Genomic DNA, 15,259 nt, shown 5'->3' with positions numbered 1-15,259 from the left:
ATTCCAACCACACATTTCTCTCTGGTCTCAGATGTTAGCAACACCATGCTAGACAGCCATTCAAAGTCTACATGGCTATTAGGGTAAACACAAATAAGACATCAATAAGAGTCCTATTATATTTAAACCTCAGGCCTGAACCACTCTGATTTATCTGTAAATTATAGAAACACCTGTAGGCTAAGTAGGTTCAAATTAACTTCTCTTTCCAGAGTTCTGTGAGCAGTCGGAGAGTTATATTCTGTTTGAATGGTGTATAAAAATCATACCTGAAGTGGTTGACCACATTGGTCATACTGAGGAAAGACAGGACAAAGGAACCGGGCCGGCGGTCGCTCTCCCTGATGAGGTAGCTGCCAGGATTTCGGGCCTGGCGCAGGCGCTCCTCTGCAATGGTTCGGTCTAGCTTGCCATGGTACCACCTGAGAGAAAACAAACAGTAAGGAAATTGCCACAAGGAGAAACATGTAGCATAAAGTGTTTATACGCAGAATTTCTCAAGTTATAACCATGAAACAATATGTTGACCAGTCAAGCTATATTTAACTACAACTCAAGCCATATAAAAACAATAAACCCACAGACGGCCACAAACTCAACGGCCGAGTATTTATTCCTGCTATACTTATTTGAAGTCCATTTGGCTTCATGCATAGTGACATACTGTGGTGATATTTCTCTGCAGATAAGTTTTCACAGTCACAAAAACCAGTCCGCATTGACCATCCTGCGAACTTATCTGATGATGAAATTTATGTTATTCCAACCTGAGCAGAACCTAACAGACTCACAGATGAACAAAGTTTAATCAAGGCTTTACAATCTACTGAATCTAGAGATTAAACTAAAACTTTAGCGCTGTATGTCCATTAGTTCAAAAGACAAGGTTTAGGTTCATAAAAGCAAATGTTTGGCTTTTTCAGTTTTTAGTAACTCTATTTAAGTCTTGCTTTCTGAATTAAACAGAAGACCTAAGAATGACATTGGTTAAAATTTCAGCAGGTGGGGCTGAATTTGAAAGGGCCCTGCCAGCTGGGGTAAAAAATTAACATGTTTTTCCAAATTTAGGCCAGTGGTGCATCTCAGAACAGAGGGCAGTGACTGGAAAAACATGCAGAGGTGAGAGGATGAATGAGGTGCTGCAGTAGCTCTTTTCACAGGAGACCTTAATGGCTCCCATCTGGTTTAGGGAAGTACAGGTCTCCATTTGTAAAGAAAAATGCCATCAACTCTGCTATCATGCAGGAAGCTGGAGAAAGGTTGCTGAAGAGGAGATGGAGTGTGTCCATGAGGGAGGTTTGGGGGGGGATTTTTGGTGATAACGAGAATTGAAGATGGCAATCGAGAGCAGCTGGAGAGAGAAGGGCCAAGGAGCCCTTAAGAGGTTGAGGAAATATGGGAAAATAACACTGAGAGGCAAAGACAGATGACTGTGAAAACAATAACATCAAGACAAAAAGAACTTTCCACCACATCCTACTGGCTAGTTAAGCTCCACTTATTATGGAATGAGGTTATTTAAGTTGTTTACGACTCCTCCAACACACACACACACACACACAATGCTCTCTTTTAATCGGGTGTGGCAAACAAAGACGCGGTGAGCCAGAACCAGCCCACCAAAGGGTGGCCAACTAGATGAAGTGGCAAAGTATGACATCTCAGAGAACAAATGAATGATTCTGATGTTTCATTAACATGAGCTGCCATTTCTGCCTTTTTGATGCCAGCACTTGTAAACATGAGTGAACATGGAAAGCAAGAAGTATTTTCTTGTCTTAACAAGTTGCTCCAATTATTGTCATTTTTTTTTTTCCTTTGTTCAAAATACTCCATGTGAAGCCATTGTGCCTTTAACGAGCCTCTGCGATCTAAAAATAGCAACCCATAAATTGTTGAAATTGCACTTATTTCAAGCAGCTGTACTTTTTAATTCTTTCTTAATGGTTAATGACGCAGCGATTTCAAAAGTCCATCCCATTAGGGCTGGGCCAAACTATACTGTTCACGGTATAACAGTATAATGTTAGTCAATGATAAGAAAATGAAATATGACGATTGAATATGGGTAAAACGCGCATCCGCAGTGCCTTTGTTTTCATAGGTACATGGCGAAAAAAGCATGGTGGCAACGGAGAATGAGAAGGGCAAAAGCAGATCGTTGAATGAAACAGATGAACCAGAATTGGTTTGTAAAAATGGTGCAACTTCAGTGATGTGGAACTGGTTAAGGTAATGTTCAACATAACATTACCTTATTGTGTCGCTTAATGCGCCTTATAATTCTGCACACCTTATGGTCCAAAAAATACATATTTGACTTATTTATTTGGCACACTGCAGTTTCATGTTGCAAAACACCTCTTTTTAACTTTTGTGGATATTATACATGGTAATGCTCAGGATATGTCAGCCAGTTTCCACTGAAAATGCCTTTTGGTTAAATTGTCAGCAAGGAATTTGCATTTGCACTGTTAAATTTTTACCTAGAATTAATGCACATAAAAAACAGCTGCTTGTTTAAATGAAAATAAATTGATGGGGGTTTTTTGCACTAATAAAGTTTGGAGTTGTAAAGTATTTTGGCTTGCATCTATTATATGGTTAGTTCTATCGTTATCGCAAATTTTCAAATATATATTGTGATAAATATTTTTGGCCATATTGCCCTGCTCTACATCCCACCATGAACAACAACAAAATACAAAAAAGAAAATGTGTGATCTAAATGTAATCAAATGACTCCATTGAAGACTCGCTAGCTGCACTCCATATAACAGAGAGACAATTGTGGATAGTGGACCACTAAATGGTGGTAAAAGAGAGCTGTAACATCATATGTCACATCATGATAAAATATAATCAAAGTATCTGATTTTTTGTGAAACTTTAAGCTCTTTTGCATCTACATTTAGTAAAACAATTTTATTGGATGAAGTTTCCTGCAGCTCTGTGTGTAAGCTATATGTCCTCTATGATGACATGGGATGCAAATAGTTAAACAAAAGGAGAAGTGTTGAGATAAGCCACGGCAATGGTGATATGAGACAGTGCTACTATCAGCTTCAGGAATGCTCTTTCATGTCAAAACACGAACATCAAGCAACACCATGACGTTTTGGTTTAGCTCGGCACAAGATAAGGAATTTACTTTTTCAACTACAGCTCCATGGCCGTGTGTGTGTGTGTGTGTGTGTGTGTGTGTGTGTGTGTGTGTGTGTGTGTGTGTGTGTGTGTGTGTGTGTGTGGCTGAAGACTAATGTTAAAAACATTACTATTTTCATTATATTCCACAGTAGCAACTCCCACACGTTACAGTAATGACAACATAGTGTGGCATCCACACTAGGTCACAAATACCCATGTTCCCACAGTGTCACCAAGCCTGCATTTTGAATGGTATCTTCACACCACAAACCTGTTTTATCACTACATCACGATACAAGAGGCCAAGATAAACCTTCCAGCTAAGCTTGTAAACAAGTGATTTACTTGGGTAGGTTACATGGATAGTTTAGCTAACCGTGTAATGCACTTAAGAACAATATCACTGTGCACATTAGCATGCCTAAGTCTAGTGAGTTGAGCAAGATGACACAATACAGGGCTGATGACCGAAAGCCTTAAAAATATTCTATCACTAGACACAAGGGTTACGTGCTGTTTATAGCTTTTGTTCTAGAAACGACAGCCTGCACCACAAAGCCACAAAGAGCACAAAGCAAACTTTTTATTTTTTAAATCTAACTACAATGAGAGGTTCGTTACGCAAAGACAGCCAACAGACTCTTAGAGAGAGAGAGAGAGAGAGAGAGAGAGAGAGAGAGAGAGAGAGAGAGAGAGAGAGAGAGAGAGAGAGAGAGCGCGAGAGACTCATCCAAATTCGAAGAAGTACTTGAATGGATAAAATACTTGTTTATTAATAGAACAAAATTAACTCTTAATCATACTTTAATATTCAAGCTTGCAGAACAAAAATTATGAGCATGCATGCATGCATGGATATAAAACCTATATGTCTAACTAACAGGAGAACAGTCGTTCCATACAGGCATTTTAAATAATAATATAAATAAAGCTGAGGATAAATAACAAATAGTGTTTGCATTGTTTGGGTCATTCGTGTGCACTCAACTCATGATCAGGGTATTAGACAACAGGATCACCATAACAGCATAACCATATTGTATCCTACCCACAGAGGGACTCATTCCCAGACATTAAAATGGATATAGAAAATGACTGACAATCACATCAACGGACTGATCTAAGCAAATTTAATCAGTCTATATCATGAAGGCAAAGTGCATCATCCAGAGAGTGAATTGTTTCTTAAACCCCCACCTCAAAAAACCCAAAACAGTGCAGTCATGACATGCTACTATTTGAAAATACAGTCTCTAAAATTAGCGGACAGGATAAGATTTAAGGATTTAACAAGCTTCACCAGACTATGGATGAATTTACACAGTAACCTTTTTTTGTCAAAAATGCTATACAGTGAATTTAAATCTGAGTTTCAATGATGATCGCAAGCAATAATTCTAGTATTTGTGGTCATCCACTCAATGTTCAGTTTTGTTGTTACCACACGTAAGAAAATCAGACAAAATCCTTTTTTGTTGATATATATATTTATTCCTGTCTGCTGGAGCCTAGTCTCTAGGGGCAATAAGACTAACAGGACAGGCACAGATTACTGTGACTTGAGTGGGTTAGACATCATCTCTCTGTGTGCCTGTCTGTCTCTCATTAAGCAGTTTTGGGAGCTCTTTCTCTCTAGCTTATGCCTCAATTCTTCATCTTCCTCCGTCTTGACAGTTGGACTCAAATATCTCCACAGACATACTGTCAGGCATCATCAGGATCAAGAAAAGAAATAGTGCATGGCTGTACATTAGCAATGCACCTCATTGTAGCTACAGACTTTTTGTAGATGGCATACCTTTTACACACATATTTAAGATTCCAGTATTCTTAAATAGAGCTAATGGACTCCATTAGCTTTCTTTGCATATCACATATATCCATACAATTGCACATAATAACCTTTAGCAGCTTTCCGTGCCTGAGGTCTGAGAATTGGACAATGACAACATTACTGACCATTTATACTTACATATAGAGTATTTAATAAACCAGTAAACCTTCTCCAAGCAAAACAGTTAATAAATTACTGTTTCTGCAGTATATTAGTGTGGTGAATTCAATTACAACTGCTATCATGAATTAAGTGCAATTGCTAGATAACAACAGGCTGCAATTTAGTTAAAGATACGAAACATACCACATGTGCACAAAAGTTAAACAACACTTTTCTTCCATGTGTAATCTATTCATTCAACACACCATACAGAGACATGATCATTCGGTTATTGACACTTTTTGGAAATAAACAGGTTCGTGGAGTCCGAAATGGTGATTGGGGAAAAAATGTTATCTCTGCAGGCTCTATAGTGTGAGCATACTGCTTGTAAAACTGACAAATTATGGAGGTGCAACATTTTAAGTGACTAACACTTCAAGTTCTTGCACTGTTGTTAGCAAAGCTAAGTGCACAAGACTTTCTGGCAGCAGCTTCCCACTTTTAGACAGCAGATTGGTGTGAAAACAGGCTGCAGGAACACTGCTGTCTGTACCCAGCCAGAGTGTTTCTGATGTAAAAAATGCATAACTCCAGGGTCTCTGCCAGTGTAGCCAGACCAGTGGCACGCCAGCCCTAAGCTGACCTAAAAGGTTAAGCATCATGCAATTTTCTAAATGTATTTTTAAGATGTTTAGGAGACATACGTTAAGCCATGTCTGAAAAATTGCAACAATACTTAATATATCTTGTTGCAATCCAGTTCACAACCTTTTTTAAACCTGTATAAATAAAAAAAAAAGCTCAAAAGGGGTTCCTGCAACTGTAAAGAAGTAAAAGGAAAAAAAGAAGCTGTGAATGCAAAATGAGATTTATAGGCTGATTTGATTTCCCACTTACACCGAGTTTACCCTCTGCTGCATCTCCCTCCTGTGTCCCGTGTTCTCACAAGGTGCACCCACTCCACCGACAGCGCTGCTGGCCAGGCAAAAACTGTAAGCTCTGACATGTAGAGCAGACCAACAGCAGCTTTAAATCCATACCAAGCATGGTGATGTGACCCTTTTGGTGCCTTACTACGTCCATTTCCTGTAGCAAAGGTTAATGAGCAATATCCATGGAAGAAAGATAAACAGGAGTACACAAAGATGCAGATGGACTTGGATACATGCAACCGACAACCTATTTTGGTGACAGCTGGATGGTTTTGTCTGCTTCTTTGGTTCTCTAGAAGCTATTCTGAAGAATAACACAACTTGATCTTTCAGCTGCTCTCAAGCACTGGTCTTTGCTCCCACTTCATCCTCTGACTTTCTCATTCTCTTACTCTCCCTTAGTCTCTCTCTCCTTCTCCCATAAAAACACGTATAATGAGCATGCTGGCGATTGGTGTTCCAAGCAGGGGAACAGCAGGGGTAGGGAGTGGCATATCTGCACATATACCGCCAACTGTATGACCACACATTTGCATGCTGCCCACAAACACTAAAAAACACACATCCATAAAAGAAAAAGAAAAAAATAGGGCAATCTTGTCACCTAAATAACTCTGGCTTAACAAGGTACACAGCATTGTAAAACCAAGTAAAGCAACTACCAAATCAGCATATTTTTGTTTTACTATTAGTGCTTTCTTAATTAACTGACTGTGTCCTTGCTTTAGAAATTAAAGTAATAGATATGAAGATATGTTATGATAACATATCATAACTTCTCATCAAGTTTCACATTTAAAATCTATTAGTTTGCAAGTACTGAAACCAAGGCTGACTTTAGAAAGTGAAATTTTGAAATTGTATCCATTTAATAAAAAAAATAGTTTTGCCTAAATCCTTCAGCTCTATCTTGAATAATTTCTTAAATTGTTAAAGGCTTAAATTAAACATTGCACCACAGTGCAATGAGGGCAGCCAGCTTTAGAAATGGAATAAAGCACTGCCTTAGCTTAATTTCCCCACCACTACCACGGCTTATTTTATGTGGCAGGCAATTTTCCAACTTTTCACTTAACATGGTAAATTAATTATTTCCATGAAAGTCTTAAGCCTTTAAAAATCCGGTTAAACTGGACTGATCAAATACCTTTAGTGATGATTAATTGTGAAAAACAGCTTTAAAACAGCTGCAGGTCTAGCAACATTGAGGCCATTTACTAAAAGGCTTACTAAAAGGCAACACCGTTGAATCCCCTAATGCATGACTATCTCACTTTTATTTGGGCTAACACATTTTATGGGCTGAAGTCGTGATTATGCTTGTTACTTTGTTCACTGTGCAAAAAAACAAAAAACAAAACAAATAAACCCCCCCCCCAAAAAAAAAAAAATCCACACCACCATAAAATTTCACACTCAAGCTTGAGGCACGCTTGACTTGCATCTTTGAAATGTAGGCGTTCAAGCATAAACCAAATTTTGCCGAAATTATCTGCAAAAAGTCTTCTTTTTTTCAAACTGCTGCAGTAATACTTTTGAGTTCTGTGCCAAATGGGAAGCAGAACCAGTGCATCCTGTGCCAACTGAAAATAAGCGCCATTATACCTGCAGAGCTGAACGTGCACACAGACCCATACCTCCAGCTCATCCATTTTCCATATGCACATGGCAACCATAAAACATTGCACCAAAGCTTAACCACAAATTTAACAAGAGCGAGCATAAACAAAGCTTTGTGACCTGAATAAAAAAATGTTTGTGGAAGCAAATTAAAACCTAACATGCTAGCATGGTGTTGATGATGGACAACAATGTTTGTACAGCCATGAAATTCAAGGAGTATCTTAAATTATAGCATTTTCTTTTCAGGAGTTCACGGTCAGCAGCCTTATTACCCTACGGAATAAACAAGTGCATCACAAGTGCGTAGCCATTCAAACAACTCCCATGTAAAATGTGATCCTTTAATCATTTACTTACATTTGTTTCTTCATGTTTCCACAACAAATAGAAAGGAAGTTGTAGAGCTGACGATGACAGACAACAGTTGTGACTTGGAGCAAGTTCTAATTTCATTATGTATAAGCTTCTATTAAACAAGATTAACTTCCATGGTCAACAAGTCCCTTATCAAATGTTTGCTTCCCCCCCTCGCCCCCATCTTGCCTTTCTCTGCAGAACAGGAGTTAGCAAGGGGGGAAAAATATAATGATACTATAGTAAAATACTATGCTTGTCACATGACAAACAACTGCTAGCAACCTCACTCAATAAGGAGGGTGACAGCACACCTGAAATTGTACAGATGAAGATATGGGAAAGTCAATCTTCGGATTCTCAGCTTTGCTCAGTCTAAATGATAACCAGCAACGGCATCACTGCCGCAAAAACAATTTTTTCATATCACAGGAAGTCATGACAGTAGTACTATAATACCAAAGCCTAACCTGGCACTGTAATACTTTCCATTCACTCCCCAATCCATCAATCAGCAAACCTAGTTAAAAAGAAAAGTCATTCAAATCAGAAATCCTGCGCATTGTCAAACACAACTCAAATGCTTCAGAGGATCCTGTTAGGGCCACAATGAATGGTTCAGAAGTCTTAAAAACAGGATGCTGGGTGAGAAAAGGCAGGGCAATGTGGGCGCTGGAAGAGTATAGCACGACAATGTATAGCAAGCTGGAAATATATGGAAACTATAGACTTCTTATGAATGCACAAGACAGATATTATACTAATAAAAGTTGGAGCGGGATCAATCGGCAAATCAGTCAAACCAGCCCTAAGCATGATCATCCTTGGTTGTAATGGTTCAGGAGACTGAGGGGATATTTGTTGAGCAACGAGCAATCACAGCCTAATACTTCTATATATTATTTACATGCACACGCACGCACACAAACACACTAGGAGAGCTGCAATAATTTTAAAAATAAGGGACAGGAAATGGCATGCTCAAGAGTGTAATGGTTGTCACAGTGTTATTAATCAAGTACTGCTTTGTAATAAAAGTGCTGTAATATATTGACCACTAGGAACAGCTTCCATCAGGGAATAATCTAATTAAACTATGCAATCAGTCCTTGTGGTTTATCAGAATTCCATTGTCTGTAACAGCCTTCATCACAAAGGCCAATTAGGTAGTGTTGCTGCAAAATTAGCAGTAAACTTATAGACAATGTTTCCACAGCCAACTGGTAAATCTGGTAAACTCATTCACACAACCACAGATTTTCAAATCCAAGTTTTGTTTCCAATTTTTTTCCCCCTTCCTTCCGCCTACCACAACCTCCTGTGGGAAACCCTTTATGACTTAAAATCCCCTCTAATCTTCGTGGAAACTCAAAATCAACGACTCATTTCCCAATGTGCTGTTTGTTTAAGCTCAGGCTCATGGCCAGTGGTTTCTAAAGGTAGCAGGAACACACACTACTGGGGCCACCTGACATCTTCACTCCTGCATCTTTGTTAATCATCAGCTTCTTATCAAACATCCTTTCAAACATTCATACAGTGCTTTTAACCGCGCATGGTCAAAATAGGGCCTGATAGCTAAATCTGACCCAAGGTCTGGACAGAAACTGTGTGCAAAAATCAAAAGCAAAATAATCCCTAAAATGAAAATAAAAAAGGCAGCACTATGTTAATGAAGCTGAAGGACTGACTGAATCTGATTCCAACCGAAGGTGCCCCTTTTAAGACTGTTGTGGCCATCGCAAATTATTCATTATTAATATAAGAATGTATAAGCCAGTGGGTTTGTACATAAATAGAAACTGTTTAATCTTTTCTTCATTCAATGAGGCAGTTTCTTGGTTTAACAGCAGCTCAAGCACTCCAGGCTGGCAAATTTGAAATAATATCAAAATCATTGCGTTTAAAACATCTTTACACCATGTCCATCATTTTGCAATAAAATTCTCAAATACATTGTCTAGAATATGGCTATCTTAAAAAACTGCAGCCCTCTTCCACTTTTTACCTACATACATGCACACAAATACACACAGGAAACTAGACAATACCCCATTTAGATAATATTTTTGACTATAGCCCGCAAGTTATATTTGTAGCCCTAATGTATCCAGGTTAGCTGGCTTTAGCCCTCGTCAGCACTGGCACGGGAATGTGAAAGCTCTGCTAATGTGTTTTACTGTCACAGAGGAAATTAATTTATTACAGGCAGGGAAAATAATCAGCTGTCATAGACAAGCTGGGCCAACACTGTGGGAAATAAAAAGGAGAAATTCAGCATCATTTTTAAATCTAAAATTAAACTGCAGACTTGATTGGGTTATTTAAGTAATTGAAGAAATTAGGTGATTTTAAGTAACTGTTTTAGTAAGTTATTTCATACTTATTGCTTTTTCTTGTTGAGATTATTCAGAATTTTACCTTCTGCTTAGCAAGAATAAACAGAACCCTGATGGGTGTTAAAAACCAAGGTTCATGTTGAGCAATGACTGTTTTTATACTGTTACAGTTTGCAACAGTTTACTGGCTACATAATCAAATGAACAACACATACAGAATCACTGTGATTAAGGCAGTAAACTGTCAATGTCCCTCAGCTTTACTTTTAAGCCACAGTTTAAGTAGTCTGCCTCCTTTTTTTGATTTGTTTTGAGGTACAATATTTGTTGGGGTTGAGAGTGGAGGGTGAATAATAACAATTTTTAAAAAAAAGTTATTTTTGACTGCAGGCACGATTACTCAATCATGACTGGACCCAAGGACAAAAACAGGGTGCGACCCGTCTAATTGTAATTTGAGACCTTGGGCGCTTCCATCTCAGACACTATCTGTTTCAGAGCAGTTACACACCTAATAGATTTGGCATGATGCACTGCACAGCACCTCTGACATCACATCAGCCCCTTCTATCAACAGTGGTCAGTGGCACAATCAGAAGGAGAGAGAGATCCCAGCCTTTACTGGGCCAACTTTACAAGACAAAGTCAGCACCTCATAACTTGCCCGTTTCTGAGCTGCATCCAGTGACAGAAAAAGTGATAAGATAAGTGCTCTCAGGAGGTCATTTCTCTGAATTTGCTTTTACTGCCAATCGCAAGTGTTCTCATGTAAAAAACACACACGTGGTACATTAAGTGTATGACTGTAGTATTTTAATCAGATGTTTATGGAATACAATTACCTTAAAAAAACAAAGAAAATCCATTCATTTTGAATTTGGAAATATGATCAAAAATAGTAAACCTCATTCTAATAAACTGCCACACAATTCTTATATACTAATAATACCCAAAAATGTGGTCCAGCTTTCCGGTGCAATCACAACCACTACAAACAATTCACCAAACCACAAAGCCAATACAGCGGAAAAGCTTGTGTTGTGAACATGTCTTGCACAACTCGATTAAGAAAGACACAGGAGACTGTGCTGGTGAGTGTCAAAATGATTCTGGGTATTGTACTCTAATCCAAAGTTAGGCACTGGTGAGAGGTTTAGCGAATGTAGCAGATAAATATTTGAATTCAAGTTACGCATGATGAAGCAAGTAAAACCAAAGAAAGCCAACCCTCTCTATAACACGCAGTAATTGCTCCAATGCCTCAGTGAAAATCTTTCAAGCTGATAAACTGGAGTGAGTGTAAACCTGTGAAGAAGTCTGCATTTCCAGGGCAAAACTACAACTTCCAAAGGTAGGAGCCTAGATATAAGTGATGTTCATTCCACTTAAGGTTATTCATTACCAAAACAGGCAACAGTGTAAAACGCTGCCCTTCCCCTTCCTCTGTAATCTGACAGCGAGATATAGAATGGCTTCTAAAATAAGAGCTGAATCCACACTCCAAGCCTAGTCACTTCCATATCTCACAGTATGAGGGCCAGAAATGACAAAGCTTAGCAGTTTTCTAATGAGACTATAACAAATGGAAGGCCTATATTTAGGTTATTACAACATCAGCAGTGCGCACGCAGGTTTGAACATGGGTTTCTGTGCATGCCTGATAAAGTCATGACCGTACCCACAATTAGTCAGATGCTTTCTAAAGTACAGTGCTTAGGCAGAATTTACTGTGCTGCAGACAAGACAAGAAAAAAGGTTTGCAAATGCTTTGTTTTAAGTTTTAGTTCACTTCAATCACAGGCAAAATATTTAGACACGATGGCCATTTTCTCAGAGCATACAGTTGTGCAGCAAACAAGAAAGAAGATTTTCTACTTCCCATGTAGCATTACATAGAACTATGCAATTTACTATAAATAGTAGATAACAGAAAGGTGTATGGATTTCTGTCAAAAGCACAGGCATTGATTTTAATATATCTTGGCCAATAGTGCCAAGGGTTCTTGCCAGCCTAAAACTTAAATCTAAAACAAGAAAAATGCTTTGTTTAATCAAAGAAACAAAGTTGCTTTGGAAGTATTTATGCATCACCTGAGCATCAGTTCGAATTGTCACAACTGTCACCAACGACAGCTGGAATCAAGTTGGTCTCCATACAATTGTTGATTTAGGTTTTTGATACAACAGAAAAAGAAAGGGAGGCTAAGGAGCTTGGAATAAAAAAGAAACTGGAGTTCTTTAAGTTTCTTAAAGACATTTTACCTCTTGTTCGAGAAGCATCTTCAATTCTGAAAGAACTATTCAAAGAAAGTGTCCTGATGTGTATATACTGACTTTATCCAAACTTAATGATTTCCTATCTTCTTCCAAAAACATAAAAACTACAAAAAAAAAAATGCCCAAAGTTAATCACACTACATAGAGGCTGAATGTTAAGCTGAAAGATTACGTGGAACAGGAAACGAAAAACCTATAGTCGAGTTCACTTGAAATAAATCTAAAAACAACAACAAATAAGCCTGGACAACTGCTGCAGAGTGCAATTTTGAATGTTCTTAATCGCTCAGTTTCACTCCATCACAAAGAAGTTCTTTGTATACCATGACTTCTCTGTAGAATGGGCAAAGCTGAAGGACCAACAACAGCATAAACGTGAACAAAAGCGCCCGCACTACCAGTTGTCCCACATCATTGACGGCATTTTTGTTACTGTTACACTGTATTACTCAGTGTTGATTATTGTGTTTACTGTGTATATACATAATACTTGTTCTGCTTGGTTGATCCTGTGAAATGAGGCTATGCTGACAACAGCTGTCCAAGTCAATTATTGATATGTAGTAGTCCATTGTGAGAATGTTTATAAGGGCATTCACTATAAGTGAATCAGCTCTCTGTAAAAAAAAAATAATGAACAGGCATTACTACTGTGTTGCTAGGGTTTCTATTTCATATTGAATCTCCTGCCAATTCAATTTGATCTCAGTTATTTCAGTGCTTTCTAGGATAACAGGTGTGCAAACGCACAACAGATGTATTTTAGGTAATGTGTCTTGGGGAACTGGCATTATTTCAAAGCCACATCTACCAAATATACCTCAAGTGCAAAACAGGAAGGCTATGAAAACGCAATAAAATAAATACATTGCTTAAGTGTTTCTATTTTCTAGAAGTCATAGACATCACTTAACTTGTGGTTTACTTACTGGTTAGTGGGAGGTGCAGAGAGTGGGAACGTCACCTCTTCTTCGTCGATTTCCATCCCATCTTGCATGTCGCTTTCATCCATAGTGCCACCGAGCCCCCCACAGCTAGGAGGCGGAGGAGGTGGTGGTGGAAGTGGTGGGAAGACAGTGGGCCCATCCGGGCCTGTTGATGTGGGTGAGATCCGACTAGCTGGACCCTCCATAGTTGGAGAGCAGCACATGCCGCCCACTGTCCCTGAGCTTGTTCCTTGAAAAACTGTATGTCCACCTCCTGCTACGCCACTCCCTGCTCCGGTCATATCCCCACTAAGCATGGAGGAATAGATTATATTCATCTCTGAAAGGGAGTCCGGAGATGTGTTTGAATGCTGTCGGGTGGCTGGTGCCGGCCCTTGCACCAAATCAGTGGTTCGGACTCTGCTCGGCTTGGGATAGTATGGGAAAGGGGCCGTCGTCTCCGGGCCTCCTCCGCCTGCCACCCCTGTCCCTGTCGCGACCGAGCCCGTATCCTCACTGCTGACCTCCGCTGCCATCATAGTAGAAAAATACGTAGAGGGGAAAAAGTCCAGAAGGGAACCTGCCCTTCCCCTCTGTTTTTACAATAATCCCTCGGTGTTTGGGCTCCTGGGAAACAACACCAAAAGTTTCTCAAAAACGCGTTCAGCTAGCCGGCTAATGTTAGCCAACAGCTAACTTAGCTTACTTGGCTGCACTAGCGGGCGTTAGCTTCGCCTCGCATTCGCTCCCTGCAAAAATCACCGAGCTAACGCTAGCGGGACAGCTAGCAGCTTCGAGACACTTGATGAGTTCTTGCTCGCTATGTCTTCATTGTTTCCTGAGTTTAGAGTTCACGCAGAAACACTACTTGAGATTAACCGTTACAATACTTCCAACAGAATATCACTTCACCTATATTTCCTGTTGGTATTTTTGAGTCTGGGGGATGTTCGGACTTCACCCTCGGCACCAAAGCAGACCACTTGTCGATGAGTGTTGTTTTATTGTCACTGTTGTGTGTAATCCCCTTCTTTTTTCCCAGTGTTGTTTTCTTCAGTTTTAAACCGTCTCCAGTAGCGTTCCCAGACGACTTCAGCCTTATCTCCTATATCCCCGGAGCCGCATGTTGTTCTCCGCGTACTGCCATGTCGTTTACCAACATTTATTATCTGCGTACAAGCTTTATTTCTGGGTTTCGGGGCTAGTGGCTTGCCCGCTGCTGCGCTGCTCTTGTCTCCCCTCCCTCTCCCACTCCTCTCCAGTTAAAGATCAGACACAGCTAAGTGAACACAGAGCGGAACTTTTTTTCTCCCCCAAATTTAATCCATGGCATCTTCAATCACGTCAAATCTTATTAAGTTGAATAAAATGCGACAGTGTCCTTGTTACGTAAATGAAATATAGAATCTCGTTATGGTTTGTTTTTTTTCTTACCAGAGGATCTCAGAAATCAAGACAAGTAGCAGAGTAAAATCAGTCCTCTAGATATTTTTCTGCAAATAATCTCTTGCTGAATTACTATACTGTGGCAGGAAATGTTTACACCTTTGATCTGCTGTTTTAACACGTCAGCAACACCGAACAAGTTTCACTAGTTATCAGATAAGCGGCTCTGTACAATAAACAGAAAAGAGTAATTAGAAAAAAAACATTTAATCGCAGGATTTATTTACAGTTCCCCATTTAATCTACAACTGAAAATTCTTGCTATTGTTCTTGCTT

At 39.3% G+C, this 15,259-nt stretch overlaps 1 protein-coding gene across 2 annotated transcripts in view; it reads right to left on the bottom strand.

Moving 5' to 3' along the window:
* rasa1a (RAS p21 protein activator (GTPase activating protein) 1a) overlaps window positions 1-15,025 on the bottom strand; it is a 30,438-nt gene extending 15,413 nt beyond the window's left edge. Inside the window, exons 1-2 of one of the 2 annotated variants that reach the window (XM_085179819.1) lie at window positions 13,541-15,025; window positions 270-422 (exon numbers count right to left, since the gene is read on the bottom strand). In XM_085179819.1, coding sequence (XP_085035945.1) covers window positions 270-422; window positions 13,541-14,076 — 689 coding nt within the window. In that variant the 5' untranslated portion in view covers window positions 14,077-15,025. The other variant, XM_085179820.1, reaches the window with a different exon arrangement.
* Between the last annotated feature and the right edge of the window lie 234 nt (window positions 15,026-15,259).

The sequence above is a fragment of the Neolamprologus multifasciatus genome, chromosome 12 (genome assembly GCF_963576455.1).
Source record: "Neolamprologus multifasciatus chromosome 12, fNeoMul1.2, whole genome shotgun sequence".
Lineage (NCBI taxonomy): Eukaryota > Metazoa > Chordata > Actinopteri > Cichliformes > Cichlidae > Neolamprologus > Neolamprologus multifasciatus.
Note: the sequence above shows the minus strand (reverse complement) of the source record. Positions and strands in the feature narration are given on the sequence as shown.